The sequence below is a fragment of the Rhinopithecus roxellana genome, chromosome 14 (genome assembly GCF_007565055.1).
Source record: "Rhinopithecus roxellana isolate Shanxi Qingling chromosome 14, ASM756505v1, whole genome shotgun sequence".
NCBI lineage: Eukaryota > Metazoa > Chordata > Mammalia > Primates > Cercopithecidae > Rhinopithecus > Rhinopithecus roxellana.
The window spans coordinates 134,604,237-134,625,728 of record NC_044562.1 but is presented as its reverse complement, the minus strand read 5'-3'; the positions used below and the strand labels follow the sequence as shown (position 1 = coordinate 134,625,728).

At 52.9% G+C, this 21,492-nt stretch overlaps 1 protein-coding gene across 1 annotated transcript in view; it reads left to right on the top strand.

The window, feature by feature from the left end:
- The window catches only part of SCTR (secretin receptor), a 66,911-nt gene that overhangs the window by 19,331 nt on the left and 26,088 nt on the right, over nt 1-21,492 (top strand). Inside the window, exons 3-4 of the mRNA XM_010362150.2 lie at nt 13,088-13,195; nt 17,580-17,683. Of these exons, the coding sequence (XP_010360452.1) occupies nt 13,088-13,195; nt 17,580-17,683 (212 nt within the window). The remainder of the gene's footprint in view (nt 1-13,087; nt 13,196-17,579; nt 17,684-21,492) is intronic.

Genomic DNA, 21,492 nt, shown 5'->3' with positions numbered 1-21,492 from the left:
ACCTGGCCTGGGCCTCCATGAGGGCTTTCTTGAGGAAATGATGTTTGAGCCAAGGCCTGAGCCTGACTGGTGGTTACTGAGCACAGACATGAAGGATCCTGCTGCAGGAAGAGCACACAGGGGCTCATCGGCCCTTGGGAGATTTTCATCCTATCCTAAGAGCGGCCAAAAGCCCTGGAGAGTCTTAGGAGGCCAGGGGTGTGACTGTCTGCATTATGAAAGATCACCTCTGCCACAGTGTGGGAGGTGAACTGGAAAAGGACATGAGTAGTTCAGAGAGACCCGCTGGGAGCCCGGTGGTCTAGGCAAGAGATAGGATCATTGGGACTAGATAGGATGTCATTGTTTGGATTCCCCAGAAGCAGGTGATTCCAGGCCAGATCAGTAGGACTGGGAACCAAGACAGGGAAGGGAAGAAAGCTGGTAAATGTTGCGTCATCACTGTGGGCACGTGTGGAACACATGCCTCCAAGTCTCACAGGAGCTGGAGGATGCATCCACCAGTGTCCCATCAGTCAGAGGCGGGGCTGCTTCAGGGCACACAGCTTTCATTCCCTTGCACTGCCAGCCTGCTGTGCTTAGGGACAGAATTGCCTCCAGTAGCTAGAGAAAGCCCCAGACAAAGAGATACCGGGCCAGTGGGTGAAAGTGAGATTGGTTACCCCCAGAAAAGGTTAAGGCTAAGGAGTTACAAGCAGGTCCCGCTGCGAGGGCTGGAGAGGCGCACACCCATAGCAGAGCTGTGTGGGTGGGAGACACTGACCACACATGGTGATGAGCTGGGCTGGGAATGAGGTGAGAGACGGAGAATCCAGGATGGCCCCCAGGTGTCTGACTTGAGCAATTGGAGGAAGAAGTAAAGGAAGATCAGTATTTTGGAGGAGAGGAGATAAAAAATCACAAATGTAGTTTTAGACGTGTAGAGCTGAGACTTCAGAGTGGGGATGAGGGCTGGGGATAAACCTCCGCATAGGCGCAGGTGAGGCAGAGGTTGCACCAGGACAGTACAGGAGCGGGAAGGGAAGAGGACCCAGGAGCCAGTCTGGAGCCCTCCCGGTCCTCATTTGTCAGGAGCAGCTGGAAGCAGAGGAACATGAGGGCGTGTGAGCAGCAGAGGCGGCAGCGTGGATGTGGCAAATGTGCTTTAGCCCATGCACTCGGCCACTGCGCGAGGGACAGGGACAGAACAGACATCTCTCCCATGGTGTGAGCCTTTGCTTTCCCTCTACCTGACTGCACTTTCCCTGTGGCTCTGACTGCACTTGGGGAGCCAGACCATGGTCTTATGGCATTCACGGGGGCACCAAAGAGAGCCTTCTGATTTCCTGCTACCCCCGGCAACTGTGTCTGGGACAGGAAGAAGCAAGGTACCAACAAGGCCAGTCTGAGGTGCAGCCGAACCGCGGGTGCGCCCCACCTCCTCTCCGCAAGGACAATGCCTGAAATTCCAATGCCAGCAGCCCTACGACATAGGGCCTAGAATGCGGAGCCGCTCGGGGGCTGATGGTGAACTTTCGTTTACACTGAGAAGTAAGGGATGGTTATTTTAACACGAGATGTGTTTAAAATGTCCCACTGTGGCCGGGCGCGGTGGCTCAAGCCTGTAATCCCGGCACTTTGGGAGGCCAAGACGGGCGGATCACGAGGTCAGGAGATCGAGACCATCCTGGCTAACACTGTGAAACCCCGTCTCTACTTAAAAATACAAAAAACGGCCGGGCGCGGTGGCTCAAGCCTGTAATCCCAGCACTTTGGGAGGCTGAGACGGGCGGATCACAAGGTCAGGAGATCGAGACCATCCTGGCTAACACGGTGAAACCCCGTCTGTACTAAAGAATACAAAAAACTAGCCGGGCGACGAAGCAGGCGCCTGTAGTCCCAGCTACTTGGGAGGTTGAGGCAGGAGAATGGCGTAAACCCGGGAGGCGGAGCTTGCAGTGAGCTGAGATCCGGCCACTGCACTCCAGCCTGGGTGACAGAGCGAGACTCCGTCTCAAAAAAAAAAAAAAATACAAAATACAAAAAACTAGCCAGGCGCGGTGGCGGGCACCTGTAGTCCCAGCTACTCGGGAGGCTGAGGCAGGAGAATGGCGTAAACCCGGGAGGCTGAGCTTGCAGTGAGCTGAGAGCCGGCCACTGCACTCCAGCCTGGGCGACAGAGCAAGACTCCATCTCAAAAAAAAAAAAAAAAAAAAAAAAAAAATGTCCCACTCTTCTGCAGTGGTTCCAGGATGAGGCCCAGCTCCTGATGTGGCCCCTGTCCACATCTCCACCCCAAACATGCCAATCAGCTCAACTCTCAACCAAATTGCTTGCAATTTCCTGCCTGTCCATTTCTTTCCTGCCTCCAGCTTTTGCACATGCAGACCCCTCTGCTACAACACCATTCTCCATCTTCTTCCCTCTGAAACCACCCGCCTTTTCAGACTCCTCTAGGAATGATGTCTGAATGCCCATAGCTCCTCTGGCCAAGCGAGTCACCCCGACTCCTGCAGGAGACTGTTTCTCTCTCCTCGAACCTCTGCACTGCACTGTAAAGGTGTGTTTCCTGGACTCTCCCTGCCCCAGCCTGAGGCAGCAACAGTGTCACCTTCCTTCTTTCCCAGTGTTTTTGACACAGGGCTTGCCAGACCGAGTATTCACTGTGTGTTTGTTGACTGACTTACTGAGTGAATGAGGGCAGATACATGACCGAGAACAGGGAGAAAAGAGAAAACAAAAGACCGCCAGCCCCAAGGAGAGAGTGGGAGATGAGATGGAGCCTTGGAGGCAGGCGAGGCCCCTGCAGAGGACACAAATGCCCCCAGCTGCCCAACTTGTCACAAATTAGCTGAGGCGAGCAATGTGGTCCTGGTCACCGGTGGAGGGATGCCCTCCAGGGTCTGGCTTTGGGGGAGAGAGGTGAGTCCCTGTTTTCCCTGGCCCTCCGCTATGGAGTGGTGAGCCGGCTCTGCCTGCCTCACTCAGGCCCTGACTAGTGACCATGCTGGCTGGGGTTCCTGCTCCCCTCTGGGCACCCAGGATTCCTGTTGGGCTGTCACAGTTCGAGGAAGAGACTCTCCCCACCATGGTGGGAGAGGGTCTTCTATGAGGCCGCTCACGGCTGGATCTGGTGAGATGAGCAGGGCTGAATGCCAGGCAGGAAGCAAAGAGAGTCAGCCGGAGTCGGTGCCACTCTTCCTTTCTGGGGCTCTTGGGTAGAGGATTCTCCCCACTCCTCAATGTGCCCATTTTAAAGTGGGGAAAATAATCGGATCAACTTCATGATGCTGTTGTGGGGAATAAGTGAATTACTACCTGAAGAAGGCAGAAGCTCCTCTCATGGCCTCTGTCCCAGCCCTTTGGTGCAGCCAGGCTGACCTCTGCCATGAATGGCTGGGGTCCAGTTAGGCGCTCAGCCCTGCCTGTGGGTGGTGCCTCTTCTGCGAACCTCTTGCCCAGTCACCTTACCAATGCCAAGTGCACATTCATATGTGGGTGGGAAGTTGCACCCACGTCCATATCTCAATTCTGAGTCGACTGATCTGAGCAGAATTGGTCATCTTTCTTCCCTAAGGCTCCCCATGCAGTGCAGCAGCCCTTTCTGCCAGGTCCTGACTGTGCATCCAGGGCTGAGAAAGCTCATTGGGGATTCCTGCTTGACTTCTGCCTCACACTTACTGGGGGACCTGGGCAAGCCCTGACCATACCCCTCTCTTCCGGACCTTATTCTCCCTGAGAAAAGGGCTCCCCTGGCTTTGCAAGAGCTGCGGTGTCTGGCCAGGCCCTGGTGGCAGAACCAAGGAGGGCCAGCATGCAGGTGGGTGAAAGGGTGGCTCAGCTGACTCTTGCATCACAAACAGCTGTCACTGGGATCTGTTTTGCATATTGACCTTCTGCGGGGTGCATTTAGAAAAGGGGATCTGTTACTTTGAAAACATGGTTTTAAAGCCCTAAAGATGTCCAAGTACTCTGCCTGCTGGAAAAGTCTTCAGGTCTGCCGCACTGAGGGGGTCAGAAGCCAGGGCCAAGGGCTCCATCTGGGACTGTGGAGCGAGTGTGATGTCTTAGGGAAAATCCCCTAAAAGACTGAGAGGAGAAATGGCCAAGGCCTAGATCTGGTGCCCAGGGGGCCTCTCTCAGCACCGAGGCTCTATCATGGCACCTGCGTGGGGGAAGGCACTGCTGGGGCTCTCCGTGGAGGGTGCGGGGTTAATGGTTAAGCTCCCTGGGGTAGAGGTTAATATTTGAACGCCAGAGGAGTTACAGGAAACACCACTCAAGGAGCTGTCACCGAGCCCGCCACACTTATCACAAATAAAAAATTAACTCTTCAGCTATTCCGGGTTAGGTGGCCAAGGTCTCACTGGCATTTTGTGGGAACATTTCACGGTCACCCTAATAACTGCATGGCCTGCCCCACAGGGCTATTTATTACTTTGTTTACAGAAGTCAATACCCCCTCAGAGCTGGCTGGTGGAAGGGCCATGACTCTCCCCAGGGAAAGAATGTTCCAGAAGGACAGTGTGGTGACATGCAAGGTGTGGGTTCGACAGTCAGACAGACCTGGGCGTGCGTCCTGCTCTGTCACACAGGTGCTCTGTGACCTTGAGCAAGACGCTGGCCCTCTCTGAGCCTTAGTGCCCTTGCCTTCAAGTGGGGTCATGTCATCCCCTTTTCCTTCTTGTCTGCCTGCTGGTTGCCCACTCCCCAGAGCACGGGTCCAGGAAAACAGGCTTTTTATTTTGTACCTTTTTTATTGAGGTGAAATTCACATAGCATGAAATTCACCATTTTAAAGTGAGTAATTCAATGGCAGTTAGCACATTCATAATGCCGTATGCAGCCACCAGCTCTATCTCATTCCAAAATATCTTCATCACCCCAAAATAAAATCCCTGTACCCATTAAGTCATCATTCCCCTCCATCCCTCTCTCCAGCTGCTGGCTATTACTAATCTGCTTTCTGTCTCTGTGGATTTGCCGGTGCTGGACATTGCATATCAACGGAAGAATTTGCTATGTGAGTTTTTGTGTCTGTCTGCTTTTGCCGAGAATAATGTTCTTGAGGTTCATCCATGGTGTAGTATGAATTAGTTCTTCACGCGTGCTGGCTGTTACTGCAGTTTTCTCTAACATTCCTAGCTCCTAGCTCCTTTCTGGAGTCTCCTGGCCCCCGATGCCCTCTGGCAGCCACGCCCTGGACCATCCTCCACGGCTGCCCACAGCTCACCTCTGCCCATTCTTCCCTTGGCACCACTGATCTTGGCTCATTTTTCCAAAATATGTTAGCTTATGTTTGTATAACATTCTAAAAATTTACATTTTTAGTTCTTAAAACAGCTGTGCAATAAGCACTATAATTACTCCCATTTCATAGATGAGAAAACAGGCTCCAAGGGGCCCAGGATCACACAGAGCTGAAACAGGACTCCGCTTTGCCATCCAGTCTAATCAAACACAGCACAACTGAGCTGTGAATGACTGATAACCTTACCCTCCCGAGAGAAGGGTTTTCCATTAGAGAAAACAAACAAAAAGACAGAAATTGCTGCTGGCAATTTATCCTTAATTCACTTGAAAGGTGGTGTGAAATGAAGAGCTTTAGGTCAGGTGAGGAAGAGTTCTTCGGTGGATGAGGAGGGTTCCGTGAGGGTGGCACACACTTTGTGCAGCCTCTGGAAGGGAAGGGACTTAGCTCCCCATGCTCAGAAGCTGGCCTGGGGCTGGCCTTCTGGACATAGGTGGGTCAGCCTGCTCCAGAGAAGTGGCTGCTCGGTGTCAGGGCTGGAAGGGTTCTTCATCTCATCTAGTGCAGACTTCATTCAGTGTCTGATGCTCTTCCCAGTCTCCTAATTCCATGACTCTCTGCTTGAATACTTTCAGTGATGGGCACCTCATCACTCTCAAGAGAGTTCATCCCATCAGACAGCTTATGATTCCTGGTTCCAAGACTCTTTAGCTGTTTCTCCTGTGATGTGCTTTTAAATACCTTTGTTGCCCTGGGATTTCAGCTCCTCTAGCCCCATCCTGACCACAGCTCCTGTGTGTCCAGCCATCACAAATGACAGGGGCACCCTCTTGACTTAAGACTGTAGGTCAAGCCATTAGCAAAGTTGAGGAAAACTCACCAGGCTGCCCCTTGGATGGCCTGGGGATGGGGCCAGGGCTGAACCAAGAGAGGCAAAGGGAGACACGATGCAACTGGGAAACAGGCTGCTGTGCAGAAGCTCGTCCTAAGCCACTGTGGGTTCTGGGGAGGAGAAAGGGATGAGTGGGGGTGAGCAGGGGTGGAGGTGCCTAAGAGATGGATGTGGCAGTCCGTAGGCAGAAGAAAGCAAACACCAGCAGAACCAGAAGGTAGGAGAGGACAGACACAAGGGCAAGACAAAGAGGAGCTGTGGCTTCCCTAGTGACCCCATCAGCCGACGAAGTGAGCACCAGGGACATGGAGGGGTGTGAGTGGCCCAGTTCAGCATGGCCCAGCCTGGCTCCATGCCACTGCAGCCTGACACATTGCTCCAGAAATAGTCCCAGATTTTTATCAGGCCATCTGAGCTTATTTATAAATAGAGGACTGTAGGATGGAGGCTCCACGCCAGGTAGATGCAGGGCAAACTCCCAGGCACTGTCCTGCCCTTTCAGATGGCCCTTTCCCCTCTCTCAGCCCTCCTCCCACCCACCCAGACCTGCCTCTGGGGCCACCTCTCTATCTCTGTGGGCAGGCCAGAGGAAGCTGACATTGCTGGGTCTCCTTCAGACTAGGGGCTCCACAAATATAAAGACCATGAATCTTTATCTATAAACCCCTTTGGGTGAAACTAGAACTTTCTCCATTTTCTGACTTTAATTCTGATTGCATTCTCCTGGGATGGCAGACATTTCTGGATCTTCCCCTGCAGTTTTCCCAGGGGGCTAGAGATTCACGTAGCACCACCGTGTTCAGGGGGATCTTGCCTGCGGCTGACAATGCTGTCAGTCACAGGTGGGGACTGGCAGAGCCATCTATCCTGGGCCACTGGCCCCTCGTGTGCTTTGCTGGGAGGCATGGGCTCGGCAAGGCTGTGTGTGGTCTGCCCATCTAGACCTGCCCCCACAGCCGTTTCTCCTCTGGGCTATCCCACCTCCTCAGGGCTGGCTGGGCAGCAGGGTATTTGCGCCCCTTCTAGAACCTTCCATGTCCCAACTCATCACTTCCCCTCCATCTCTCCCCAGCCTGTGGGAATTCTTGCTCTTTTTCTGTTTTTCCCAAGTGCTTTGATTATTCCAGAATACCTCTTCATCCCCCAGAGGTCTTTGGAAACCCAAGCCAGGAAGTTTTCCTGCCTTTCTCTGTGACTTCAATCTGAAGAGGAAGGAGAGAGAAAAAGCAAAAAAAAACAAAAACCAAAAAAACAGAAACAAACAAACAAACAAACAAAAAAAAAAAAAAACAGGAGAAGAAAAAAGAAGAGATGGATGGATCAGAAAGTACTCCACTGTACCCACGCATCATTTAATTCTCTCAAAAATCCTGGGAAATATCACTGTGCCCATTTTATAGATGAGGAAACTGAGGCTCATGGAGGTTAAGTGTCATACCCAAGGTAGGCTTGGGTCCAAAGCCCATTCTATCTCCACCACACCACCTCCCTCAACCTGGTATCCCATACCGTCCTCCTGGGCCACGGGCACTGGGGCAGGCAGCCCCTCCTCCCCAGGCGGTGTTTGTGGGCTGGCATTGTCTTCTCTTGGTTCCCCACTTAAACTTCCCAGCCTTCCATCCAACCCCCTCCAGCCAGACAGCTGGTGGCGGAGGTGGCCATCAGAGACAACAAGGGGTGGGGAGGTCTGCTCTTCACATGCTTTGGATGTGCCTGCCCACACAGCTAATGTATATTTCTTCTAGCCCTGGCTCTCCTGGGGCGGTGACCCCTCCCTCGTGGCTCAGTAAGTGTGGCACTATTGACAAAGCTCCCCCATCCCCTATCTCAATGAATGCCGCTCACCCCCGAGTCAGGCAGTGAACTGTGCTGCTCTGGAACTAGAACTGCCCAGGGTGACCCCAGTCCTGGGTTGCGTCCCTTCCCTGCCATGGCTGCCTGGGAAGGCCAGAGCCAGGACAGGTATCCGAAGCTAAGCCAGGAGCGCTCTCCCCTGCCTCTCATTCATGCTTGGCTTGGGGGACTGGGGAGTCCAAGAGTGGGGTCCGAGATGCTGCATTCAAAGCCTGGAGACAGTGCAAGGCAGCCTCCACCGAGGAGGCCACACGGACTGCCCGGCTCCCCCAAGCCACATTCCCTCCAGCCCGGCTATAGCCACACGCCTCCTGTACTATGGTTTCCTTCGTATGTTTTCCTTTCAATCAATGGACTTTTAAAAAACTTAGCCTCATCCTAAACAATAGTAGCTATAAAATCACAGCTGTGATATGCTAGTTTTATAATGTCTCTAATACACATTAAATTTTCTTTTAAAAAGTGCAACTATGAAAAAATGTTCAACCATATACCAGCCAAAAGCACAGGCCACCAGTGAGTGGTGAGCTCACTGTATTATGGGAAACCCTGGGTCTATTCTGTGCCTTCTGTGCCCAGATGGTGGAGCCAGGGCTGGCAGAGAACAAGGCAGTGTCACTGGTTCTCAGGAAACGAGCAACGCTGTGTGGGGCTAGCAGCCAGGTCTTCTGCCACCGAGGCCAGCCTGGAGGAGGCAGCCTGTCCCAGGCTGGCGAGATGGGAAGGCTGAGTGGGATCCCAGCTCCGTTATCACCAGCTCTGTCACCCACACTTGTCACTTCCCCCTCTTGGAGCCTCAGCTCCCTCCTCTCTGCTGTGGGGCAGTGACCCTACTGACCCTTGGGCTGTTGTCAACCTCAGCTCTGATGTGTGATGTGCATCCAGCACAGGCCTGGCATGGCCTGTCCCCAGGCGTCCCTGGGGGCCCTGCCTGACATGACCCAAGTTAGGAAGCTTCTCAGACGTGCTGGCACCGTCCACATCTGTCTGGCCAACCAGCCAGCCAGCCAGCCTGCGGCTGGTGCCCTGGCTGACCTGGCCAGTCCAGCCAGGGCTAAATGTTTTTCCCCAAGTGAGGCAAAAGTCTCCTGCCTTTTTTCATGCTCTGGAAATGCCCCAGCTGCTTCCAATGCAAGAGAAGCTGACCCAAGCTGGCAGGGGAGCTGCAACTTGAAACGAGGCATCCTGCTGCCACCCTGAGATGGCCGCAAAGGGAAAGAGGGCCCTGGGTCAGCCTCCGCCTCCCGAAACTCCAGGTGCCAGGTTAGGTCAGCATGGAGACAAACAGTGGGCTGTCCGTAAAGGGTCCTCAGGACCAAGTCTCCATCCCACAGGCATCTGGGTAGGCCCAGGGTTACCTGGTGGGCCTGCCGAGTTCCCGAGACCCTGCTCAGGCCCAGCCAGCAGCGTCCACAGCTGGAATGTGAACAGGCAGCCTCAGGATAGTGGCGGAGCCCTCCCCGGGGAGTGCGCAGCAGAGAGAAGCTCCCGCTCCTCCTCGCAGGTGAAGCTTCTGGAATATCCAAGGGGTTCCTCATCTCCCATTTGCCTCCAAGGACACAGACCCCTGCTCCTTGGCCTCATAGATGCTTCCACTGTCCTATGAAAGCCCCACCCACACACGGCCTTCTGTGTCCCTCTCCAATTCTACCATACCCTTGCTCATGGCCGCAGCCTGCCCTTGTGGTTCCTGGGACTGCCCCACCTCCAAAGCCCCCACAGGCATCGTGATTTCAGGACTGGGTTCCTTTCTGGGCCCTCCCACTTCTCCTCTCCCACTAGGGGGCTGGGCCTCTCTTCAGGGAGAAACAGGCCACACCTGCTGTGGCTTCCCCGCTCTAGGCCAGTATCCTCCCTGACCCAGGCCCTGGCCCTGCCCACCCTACCCTTCCCCACCCCCCCCTCCTCTCTCCAGTTCCCAGAGCCTGGCTTGAACAAGGAGGGCACTAGGCAGCTGGGGCCAGTGTCATCTGGAGACAAGTCAGGTGGGTGGAGGGCTGGGTGAAGATAGCTTTCATCCCCTCCATTCCCTGGTTGTGTGGCCTGGGAAACCGCTTCTGGCTCTGCTTGATTGCCGCGTTTATAAAGTGGAGGTAGAGCCAGGCACCTCAGGAACTGGGGGCACTGCCATGGGATTACATGAGCTCAAGTGTGGGACGCACAGGGCTCTTCCCCAGCAGCGCCACACCAGAGCTGACAGGCCCTGAATGCAGAATGTAGAAGTCAACTGGGTGTCAAGGTGAAAGCCCGTTTACGAGGGATGCCTGGCGAGGACTGGTGCAGGAGGCAGCGGTTCCAGCTGGCGTCCCTTCATTTGTTCATCTGCTGTGTTTGCTGAGCACCTGTGCTATGCCTGGCCCATCATAGGCCCAGGAGCCTGCTCTCCTGGGCTCTCTGCCTGGTGGTGGCGGAGGCATCTGTACCCAGGCACCAAGGTGAAGACACAGCTGGCAGTGACCCCCACTGGTAGGTCTGTGACCGCCTGTCTCACTTTCTGTGAATTACTCCTGGGAGCCAGGGGGAGCGCTGAGCCTAGAAATGAGGAACGCTCAGCTGTGAGGAGCAGGGAGGCTCAGAGTGGAAATTCTCAAAGCAAGTCCTGGAACCACTGCAGCAGCGTCTTTGGGGAATTCTTAAAATGCAGATTCCTGGGTCTGGCCTCACAAGGAGGATCTGGGGCCTAGAGATCTGCATATCTCTGACAGGCACCCAGCTCATTCTGATATGGACAGGAGGCTCACGCTTCTGCAATGAGACAGGTCGCCAGGGAGATTTCACTTAGGGAGGATGACGGGGCCAAGGACACTATGGATGCTCTGGGTCTGGTCAGATTAATGCCTGAAAATAGATTCTTGCTCCTTAAAAAGCTGAGCATTTGCCATCTGCGTACTCCCGCGACATCTGCACACCGCATCCATGGCCCAGTCCCCAGAGCTAAGAATTGCCACCATTCAGGAGACCCAGCCTAGTCCAACCTCCTGAGTCCAGATGAGAAAGGAACAGGCCCGGGGAGGCCAGTGGGAAAGGGGTTGCCAGTCCCAGTGCCTGCTCCAGGCAGGCTTTTGAGGTGGGCTTTGAGCTCTTCCTCTGGATAGCCTCAGGAGGGAGGGGCTGGTCCTCCCAGAAGAGACGAGCAAGTGAGCAGGGCAGCTGGCAAGGTGGGGCGGGCCTGGAGCCCGGGTCAGCCGACTCGAGTCCAGGCTCTTTCTTTTTGGGCTCTGCCCTGTGCCCTCATGGGTGTCCCTCAGCTCATTTCCAGCCCCTTCCAAGCCTGGCCCCAGCGATGACCTCTCAGAGGGCATGGGTTCCAGAAGTCTGTCTCAGGAAGCAGTTTCCCTGCGTGGCTGCCCTCGGATCAACTTTGGGAGAATTGGTGGGTGGTTACGTGAAATGATGTCTTAAAAGACAGTACAGTCACAACTCACACGCAAATATAAAATGAATACCTGCTGAACAGCTTGTTTAATTTGTGAGGGAGTCAGTAAGATCTGATCATTGGTTCATAGAATTCAAAGTCCCTGACATGGTTTGGCTGTGTCCCCACTCAAATCTTGAATTGTAGCTCCCAGAATTCCCAAGTGCCATGTGAGGGACCTGGCGGAAGGTAATCGAATCTTGGGGGCAGGTTTTTCCCACGCTGTTCTTGTGATAGTGAATACGTCTCATGAGATCTGGTGGTTTCATAAAGGGGAGCTTCCCTGCACGTGTCCTCCTGTCCTCCTGCCCACTGCCATGTAAGAAGTCCCTTCGCTCTTTCTTCGTCTTCCGCCGTGATTGTGAGGCCTCTCAGCCATGTGGATTAAACCTCTTTCCATTAAACCTCTTTCCTTTATAATTACCCAGTCTCAGGTATGCCTTTATTAGCAGCATGAAAACAGACTAATACAGTACCATACCTAGAAGACAGAATGGCAATATGAATTTACAAATAGATGCAAAGCTGGCTGAATACACAGGGAGGGAAGTGAAATTAACCGTATTTCAACTGGACAATAATTATTGTGCCTATGGACGAGAATCATTCGCATTGCTGCCAATCATCTAGAAGTTACAGAGTTGCAGAAAAGCTCGAAGACAACAAAAGGCCTGACACCCCATTGAATCAGATAATCCAGAAAGCTGTACTTAGACAATGCCTAGTTTTGCACTGAAAACACCCTAGTGATTTTTTTTTTTTATTCATCTTAAAGTCTTTCAGTTTTCAGAAGTGGGCCACACATCTAGCTCTGAGCTTCCTAGCAGCCAAATCAAAGAAGAAACCAGCTTCAAATGCAGTGTCTATGTATACTAGCTGTTCACAGTAAGTTCAGCTTCTCACTGCATTGAGACCAGATTCTCCTTCTGGGAGGGGCCTCATCAAGGGAACTCAAGTGATGTAGAAAGCAACATCCTCAACAATATTCTTGCCGCAAATAAGTGGTGACTGTTGTGGAGCTGTGTCCACAGGCCAGGGCAGTGGCTCTGAGTGTGGTCCCAGCACAAGCGGCATCAGCATCACTTGGGAACTTGTTAGAAATGCAGATACTCAGGCCCCACCCCAGACCTACTGAGCAATCTGTATTTTAATAATCCCTCTGGGTGATTCTAATGCAAGCTGAAATTTGAGAACCGTGGGACAAGAGTTCTCAACCCTGCAGTCAAACGTTAGAATTACCTGGAAGGCTTTTAAAGGACATGATGCCTGGGCCCACCCAAACCAATTCATGCAGGATCCCTGTGTGCCACACCGGCTATGTCTATTTCTAAAGCTCCCCAGGTAGTGGTACCATGCAGCTAGGAGGGAGGCCCACGGCTGCTTAGTCGTTTAATGCAAACTGATTGGCCGACAGATGTGTCTTCCTTCTTTCCTTCTCCCCTTCCTCCCTTTCTTACTTTCTTCTATCTTCAACACTGAGCACTACCATGTAGATGGCAGAGTCCAAGGGCCTGAAGAGGAAAAGGTGCATTAGACACAATTGGTTCTTGATCCCGAGGAGTCAGCACCTACTGGGAACTTTGGAAGTAGTCTAATGGGAAGTCCAGGCAGGCGAGGGTGTCAGTGATGTGAACAACATGGTAGGGAAACCCTCGGTCCATCCCCCATCCTTGTCTGATGCTGCTTTTCTTGGCAGGTTGTGAGGGGATGTGGGACAACATAAGCTGCTGGCCCTCTTCTGTGCCTGGCCGGATGGTGGAGGTGGAGTGCCCGAGATTCCTCCAGATGCTCACCAGCAGAAATGGTAACCACTCAGCCCATGGGGCCTGGCGGAGAGGCTGGGGGGTGGCCCTCTGGGTGGGGCCTCGGCTTAGAGGCAGAAGGCCAAGGAACCTTCTCTGAGGACAAGTATGGGTACAATGATGGGGGGAGATCACTGCAAAGAATCGGAAGCCTTGCTTGGGAATGTGGGGTGGACTCAATTCTCAGGGTCTCAAGCAAGGGGGCGGGAGGCAGTGCACTGGGGAAGGCAGTAGGGGAGCCAGCCTGGGCCTGCTTCTGTCTTCCCCAGGCCCTTCAATTAGGAGCGCTCTTCCTTCCTTCCATGTTTCTGTCCCCTTAGCAACTAGGGGCCTTGTTCCAGTCCCCATGTCTGGATCCCCTCCTGGCAGTGGCAGGCTCCCTAATGGCCTGGCCTTCCAGAATTCTTCCTTCCTCTGTCAGGCCCTGCTGAGAAACTGGCTCCCTGGGAGCCCCTGGCCTCCTGGGGCAGGGTGTTCTCTTACCAGAGGACAACTGCAGTTTTAAGAATTTTCCTAGTTGACTCACATTGATTAGAAGTCGACCACGCACTGGGCATTTTTATATTAACACATGGGCTCATTTAATCACCATAAACCGCCCTGCAGATCACAGGCCTTTTCCCTTAATCCGGTAAAGAGTAATAATAACAGGAACTGAGAAAAGCTGTGCAGCTGCCCCTGTTTCCTGGTCCATGCAGGACAGGAAAGCTGCCTGATGAAGCCTGAACAAGAACAGGTGATTTAACACTAAAATCCACCAGCCTTTCAAAGTCAGGCAAGGCAAAGATGACCATGGGTCAGAGACTGTGGGAAGGCAGTGGAGATTCTTCTCACCATAATTCTGCTGTACATATGCACATGTGTGCACACTCACACACATATTTGGGGAACATGCTGCTCCCTTGAAGCCTCACTCAACACCCTACGCTATGGGAATTGGGGAGGTTGAGGTAGACAGGCTTGAACCCCGCTCCTCCACTTCCTGGCGTGGTAATGGTGGCTGCTGTAACAGACAATACCCCACATCTCAAAGCCTTCATGCAAATTTGTCCACAGAAAGTCCAAAACAGGCCGGGCATGGTGGCTCACGCCTGTAATCCCAGCACTTTTGGAGGCCGAAGTGAGTGGATCTCCTGAGGTCATGAGTTCGAGACTAGCCTGGCCAACATGGTGAAATCCCATCTCTTCTAAAAATACAAAAATTAGCTAGGCGTGGTGGTGCACACCTGTAATCCCAGCTACTCAGGAGGGTGAGGCAAGAGAATCACTTGAACCTGGGAGGCTGAGGTTGCAGTTAGCTAAGATCGTGCCACTGCACTCCAGCCTGGGTGACAGAGTGAGACTCTGTCTCAAAAAAACAAAACAAAACAAAAAACAAAAACAAAAACTCCAAAACAGGAAACAGGTGTTCCTGATTAGCATGCAGCTCTCCTCCACACAGTGACTCCAGCACCCCACACCTCACAACTGTGGCGTCACGCAGTTTCCAGGCTGACTGGCAGAGGGGAAGGGACCCTGAGGACCACATGGCAGAGGTTCATAAGGGGCTGGCCTGGGAAGGACCCCACTCTGCCCACATTCCTTTGGCTAGAACTCAGTCACATGGCAACATCTAACTGCAAGGGACTTGGGGAAATGTCTTTTAGCTGGGTGCCAGTCAGCCCCAGGATCCAAGTTGCACACTGTTGCTGAGCCTCAATTTTCTTGACTGTTAAATGGGGAAAATAAATAGACCTGCCCTGTAAGGCTGTGCTTGGAAATAAATTTTGTCCAGATGTGGGGGACCTAGAGCCCCAGGCTGGTCAGGTGCAAGGTCAGGCCCAGACTCGGCTTTCTGACTCCCCTTGGCCCTCTTTCTCTTCCTACTTAGTGAGGATCTGGCCTTAAAGCTGCCATGTTTTCCAACCTAATTAGGGTCCCGGAGCCTTTTGAAAATCAGATAAAAGCTTCGGACTGGCCTTTCCCCAAACTGCATATACACACACACACACACACACACACACACACACACACACACACGCACAAACATCCTTTCGGGGGTCCCCTGCGGTGCACACTGGCCTGTGCCCAGTTAAGGTTCCCTTACCTATTAGGAATTCAGCCCTGGGGAAGTGGGGAGGCAGCTCCTCTGCAGCTCCGCAGAGTGGAAGGCGGGGGCCCTGCCCTGTTAGCAGCTCTGGGCACCTGGCCTGGGTCACATGCAGCATCTGTCTTGGGAGTCCTGCTGGGTCAGTGAGGAGAGGGCCCCAAACAGGCAGGCGTGCTGCCCTGGGCGAGCCCACAGGGAGCCCAGCCTCTAGGCATGCGCTGTCTGATAACCTTCGATTCTGGCCTTGGGGGAGTTTGTGTTCCCTTAAATCGCCTTCCCGTCCACTCAGCCTAAATTTGACCACCGTTGTTTCCCATCTGACAACCTAACTCCCCTGATTTAATTCCAGAAACCTCCCCACCCCTCCCCTAAATTCCAAGATTCCAAGCCCCACCCACTCCTGCCTATTTTAGAAAGGCCAAAAAGAGAGGGGGAATGATGCCTCGGTGCCCGCTCTGTGCCTGGCACCAGCCTGGGCATTTTCCGTGTGCTCTCATGTTCCCTGCTCACTCTTGCAGTGTGGGTGATTATTTTGTGGCACAGAGAAGTGACGCACCGAAGGTCACACAGCGACCAACAGGCTGCACTGGGTTTCAAACTCAGATCTGGCTGCTTCTAAACCCGGGCTCCCGGCCTCCTGAGGCTTCACAGGGCAGGCATGCCCGGATCTCAGAGGACATGGTTTCCTGGCACTAACGCTGCCCCTGAGACTTCAGGAAGAGGGCCCGGTGGGAGGGCAGAACAGTGATGGCATACACTGTGGCTGGGCACCATAGCCCAATTCTGGGCCCTGAGGTTCTGGCCTGTGAAATGGGCAGCAGCACCTCCCTCAGTGGGGCACTGTGAGGATTAGACCCTAAACCCTGTGAGCCAGGAGCCCAGTCCGTGGGGTCTGTGTAAAGGAGCATGCCACGCTCAGCTGGGGCTGTTAAGGCTCCAGTGAGAGCAAAGGGGTGGCAGGGCTCCCACCCACAGGACTTGGCCATCACCACCCTGCACGCTGCAACACCTACACCGAACCGAGCTGGGGAGCCAGATCCCAGCCCTCCTTGGCAGCTTAGAGTACAGAATGCAGCCGGGCCATTCTGCCCGAGGAGGGAAACTCCTCACGGTGGCCTTCCAAGACTTCCTTCCTGGCTGGTGGTTCCCTTCCGCAGGCTGGGCTCCTGCTGTAAAAGCTCCAGTGGGGAAGCGCTCTCCTCTTCCCTAGGAGAAGAGTTCAGGGCAGGCTCTTCATCCCCATTCAATTTGCCTTTCTGTCCAGCCAGCCAGCCCGCGTTTGATAAGCTGAGGCTCTGGGCCAGGTACTGGGGAGGCGGGGCAGTCATGGCCCACGTGGTGAGAGGGCCCAGCATGTGGCCTCGTGCCAGGGGTGGGGGGCAGTGAGCAGCTGAACTGGAGGACTGTGGTGGTCTCACGATCTATTATGCAGAGAAATGCAGAGGGGTAGCCTACAGGTTGTGGCTTAAGGACCCTCCACCCTTCCGTGAGGGGCACTGCCTGGAGGGGTTCATCTCAATGGCACTCTGGTGGGTTTCTTTTTTTTTTTTTTTTTTTTTTTGCGATGGAGTCTCGCTCTGTCACCCGGGCTGGAGTGCAATGGCCGGATCTCGGCTCACTGCAAGCTCCGCTTCCCGGGTTCACGCCATTCTCCTGCCTCAGCCTCCTGAGTAGCTGGGACTACGGGCACCCGCCACCTCACCCGTCTAGTTTTTTGTATTTTTTAGTAGAGACGGGGGTTTCACCCGGTTAGCCAGGATGGTCTCGATCTCCTGACCTCGTGATCCGCCCGTCTCGGCCTCCCAAAGTGCTGGGATTACAGGCTTGAGCCACCGCACCTGGCCTCTGGTGGGTTTCAAATGGCTACATGAGCAGGGCGTGAAGTTCCATTTAAAACAGAACTTCCGTGGAGCAAGATGAGTAAAAATAGGAGCCTGAGAAAAAAATCACGATGGGAGTGTCCAGGTGCTGGGCAGCCACCACAGATTCTCCGGGGAACCCGCCTGTTAACCGGTGGCAGGGTCTGGGGTCAGGAGCAGCACCCAGCTGGGGCTAGAAGGGGGATTGGCATGTGGTGTATGCTTAAGAGCGTGGGCTCTGGAGCCCGAGCCCCAGGGTTCAAATCACTTTCCCCCTATTCACTGGGGTGTGGTTTGGGGGCAAATTCCGGAACTGCTGTGTGCCTCGGTTTCCACACTATAAAGTGGTTGTAGCAGCTCCATGTTACAATAGATGTTACTGTGAAAATCATAGTGCCTGGGCCCACAGCTCACCTACAGGACTCTTGGCACCCACAGGATCCTTGTTCCGAAACTGCACACAGGATGGCTGGTCAGAAACCTTCCCCAGGCCTCATCTGGCCTGTGGTGTTAACGTGAACGACTCTTCCAATGAGAAGCGGGTAAGCCTATCAACCTCCACCCCACAAACCCAGGGACAGGAACCTGTGGGGTGAGGAGGCCCTGGGAGAGGACAGGGTGGCGCAGGCCTGGGACAGTGGTCAGGATGTAAGGGCTGCCCCCTGTCCCCCCGCCTCCTACTCGCACAGGTGTCAGTGGGTCTGCCTCACTGCCCTGGTCTATCGACCCGGAGATGAGGGTTAGGAGGACCCCAGGCACAGGTAGGAACTGTCACATTCCACCGCGAGACTGGGGGTGCTGTATTAATTCAACTGAAAGAGACACTAACATCGTGGCTAAATGCTCAGAGCCAGGCTGGTGCATCTGAATTCCGACTTTGACCTTAGTGGGACTGGGGAAGATTTAATCACAATGTGCCTCAGTTTCTTCATCTGGGAAATGGTGTTAATAATGTTGACAACGTAGGCTTGCCGTGAGAACTAAGTGAATTAATGTATGTGCATGCTGAGATGGGTGCCTGGTCACAGCAAGTGTACGGTAAATGTTTGCCTTTGGCTGGGTGTGGTGGCTTACACCTGTAGTCCCAGCACTTTGGGAGGATGAGGTGGGAGGATTGCCTGAGGCCAGGGCAACATAGTGGGGTGACATAGTGAGACCCTGTATCTACAAAAAATGTTTAAGAATTAACTGAGCGTGGCGGTGCGTGCCTATAGTCCCAGCTACTCAGGAGGCTGAGGCAGGAGGGTCGCCTGAGGTGGGGAGTTCAAGGATGCAGTGAGCAGTGATTGTGTCGCTGCACTCTAACCTGGGCAGTGGGGGACAGAGTGAGACCCTGTCTCTTAAAAGAAAAAAAAAAAAATGTTTACAGCATTTGAAGGAGTCTCCTGGCTGCAGAGCTACCCGAGCTGAGAGGATGCTGCCTTCAGCAATTGGCTGACCTCTTCTGGGGACCTCCAGAGGCTTCCTCTGAGGGTGGCCATCAGGGCCCTGTCTGGGCTCAGCTCACTCTGCATCACTGTCCTTTCCCAGGATGGCCCTGTCTCTCAAATCTCATATACACCGTGCCATCCTGCCTGCCCCCTGGGCCTTTGTCCCTGCTAGGGCCCCTTGCCTGGAGAGCACTTTCCTCCTCTCTTTTCCTTCCTGATTCTTATACATCCTTCGAGACTCCACTCGAGCCCATCAATGCCAGCCCTTTCTTCCCCTCCTCACGGGAAGGGCTCCCTTAGAGCTCGGCGGTGGCCCCCAACTATTACCTACCATGTTACATTAAAATGATCAGCGTGTGCCAGGCGCCTCCACCTCCCTCACTACAATACACGCTCCTCAAAGGCATTCATTCACTCTGCTCACTGAGGACCTGCTATGAGCCAGGGCTGGGTCTGGGCAAATCAGAGAGTCTTGTTCGTTTCCAGGTCCCAGTGCCCAGTACAATGCTTGGCACCTATGGGCGCCCAGTAAATATTTGCTGTGCACTTAAACATCTACTGAGTGCCTTCCTGGCTGGTGGCTAGTATTAAATCCTCAAAATAACCCTGTACATTCATTGTTTTTCTCACTTTGCAGAAGAGGAAACTGAGGCTCAGGGATTAAGGAAGATGCTTATAAAGTAGTGGAGGTAGGATTTAAACCAAGTCTAGCTCCAAAAGCGCCAGGGCTCCATCCTCTGTCTTCTGATGCCTCCCCATAAGGTGTGTGTCCCCCCAAGGAGTACACTTTCAGCAGGTCCCATTAGCTAAACTTCCTAGAAGGAATATGGGCAAGCTTCGCTTGTCCCTAGGAGGGTAGGGTGAGGTCATGGGAGAAGGCATGGGTGGAGAGTGGCAGAATTCAAGGAGAAAGGAGGAAGTTGGGTGGCAGAGCACACCCTCTTCTGCATTTCGCAAAGACCCCTCTCTCTCTAGCGCATCAGCCTTGCTCTACGTGAGGAAGGACGAGCTCCAAGGGAAAGGATGCAGTTCCTTCCTTCCCAGGGCTTGTCATCCCATTGGGAACATATATGAGGTCTTCAGATCTGGTCAGAGTGGGACGATTTAATAAGGAGATTTGACAAGGAGTGGGCACTTGTGGTCTTGGAGGGATGGTGAGTGGGCTCTGTCTTTTACAGAGGAACAGTTCTATCATCGATTTATATGAAAAGAGGGGACTTATTTGCATCAAATTTGTAAAATCCATAAAACTAAAAAGGAATGATATCTTGATGGGTGGCAGGATGAAGGTTCGTAAGAAGGCTTTGTACTGCAAATAACACGCATTTCTAACTGGTTTAATAAGCACATGTGGCTTGCGTAACTGGAAATGCAGAGAATGGGCTTCAGGAGCAATCAGGTTGAGGGAGGTTGAGGCTGCAGTGAGCCATGATTGTGCTACTTCAGCCTGGGTGACAGAGTGAGACCCTGTCTCAAAAACAAACAAACAAACAAAAAACTAATGACCAAAGGTCACATGAAACCTCCAGGGAGCAAGGCTGTTTCTGGATGGCTGAGGGCTTATGGTTCCTGCTTTACAAGGCAGGAACGGGTCTACATGAGAGGCGGGCTGGTCACCTGGCAGGCAATGGCCACAGCTGCAGGACAGTGCAGAATCTTCTGCCTGACCCCACCCTTGTCACCCTGTGCCTTTTCAGGCTCTTGCAGGCTGGTCTGGGCATCCCCAGGAGTGAGGCTGATGCCCTCCACAATGCGGCTCATCTGTAGATGGCGAGATTACAGGTTAACACAGTGGTCCTCAATTTTTTGACATTTCACAGGTCTTTGATGTCCCAAAGCCCAGGAACCACTAATTGAAGGCAACTCACTGCCCTTCAAGGGGCTTCCTCTCATCCTTGATAGGTGACTCCTGGCTCTCAGGAGAGCAGTTACATCAGTGAGGAACTCAATGTCACATGGTAGCCTTCCCATCAAAGGCCACCTCCCACTGTCAGAAAATTTTCAGTCACCCCGAGTCAAAAATCTACCTCCTTTCTGGAAACTTCCCCCAACTGGAGCTCACACACAAGGTCCGGCCCTTCCTCTACATGTCATTCAGTCTAACACTTTCCTCCTCTAAGTGTATGTTTTTCCCCTCCAGGTGTCATGGACCCAGTTTTTTCATGTACTCTTCAGATAACACAATCACCCTCCTCCAGAAATACTTCAGTTTATTAATGTGACTCTTAAAATAACATGCCCAGCCTCTCCAAACCTTCCCATGTGGCCAGCTGCCCACAGCACTCCATCAGTATAACTGAGAATAGAGCTAATTTTTGAGCTATTTCATGCCTCAGAATTCATACCATCTCAAACTGCTGACTCATTTTGAAGGAGGATGGTGGGGTGGGGACAAATTAAAATTACCATACACTGGGTGCTTCCTACATGCCAAGGCATTGTCTAGGTACTCTATCTGACACTGTATTTGTTCTTCCAACAAGTTTGCAAGGTAGATACTATTATTCCCATTTTGCAGATGAGGAATATGAAGCTCAAAGAAGTTAAATAATTTGCTCAAAGTCACACAGCTGGTGAGTCACAGTCCAGGTCTGGAACCCTTGTCTCCTGGCTCTGAAGCTTGTGTTCTTTCTCTACAGTACACTGCGTGACACCGTGGAGTTTGGGCCTTTCTAACCTCAAGGTTATCTTCCCATGAAGACTGTCAGCCAGGTTTCCCCTATTCTATTCTTGTGCCTTCTTAAAACATTAATTACCCTTTTCTTTTGGTTATAAATAGCCTTATCTACTGTAGAAAAAGTAGAAGTATAGAAAAATCATAAAAGAAAATAACAAGTCTATTTGCAAGCCTATAATACAAAGTTAACCACTGTTAACATCGACCATATCTCTTTACGATCTTGTTTCTCTATATGTATGAG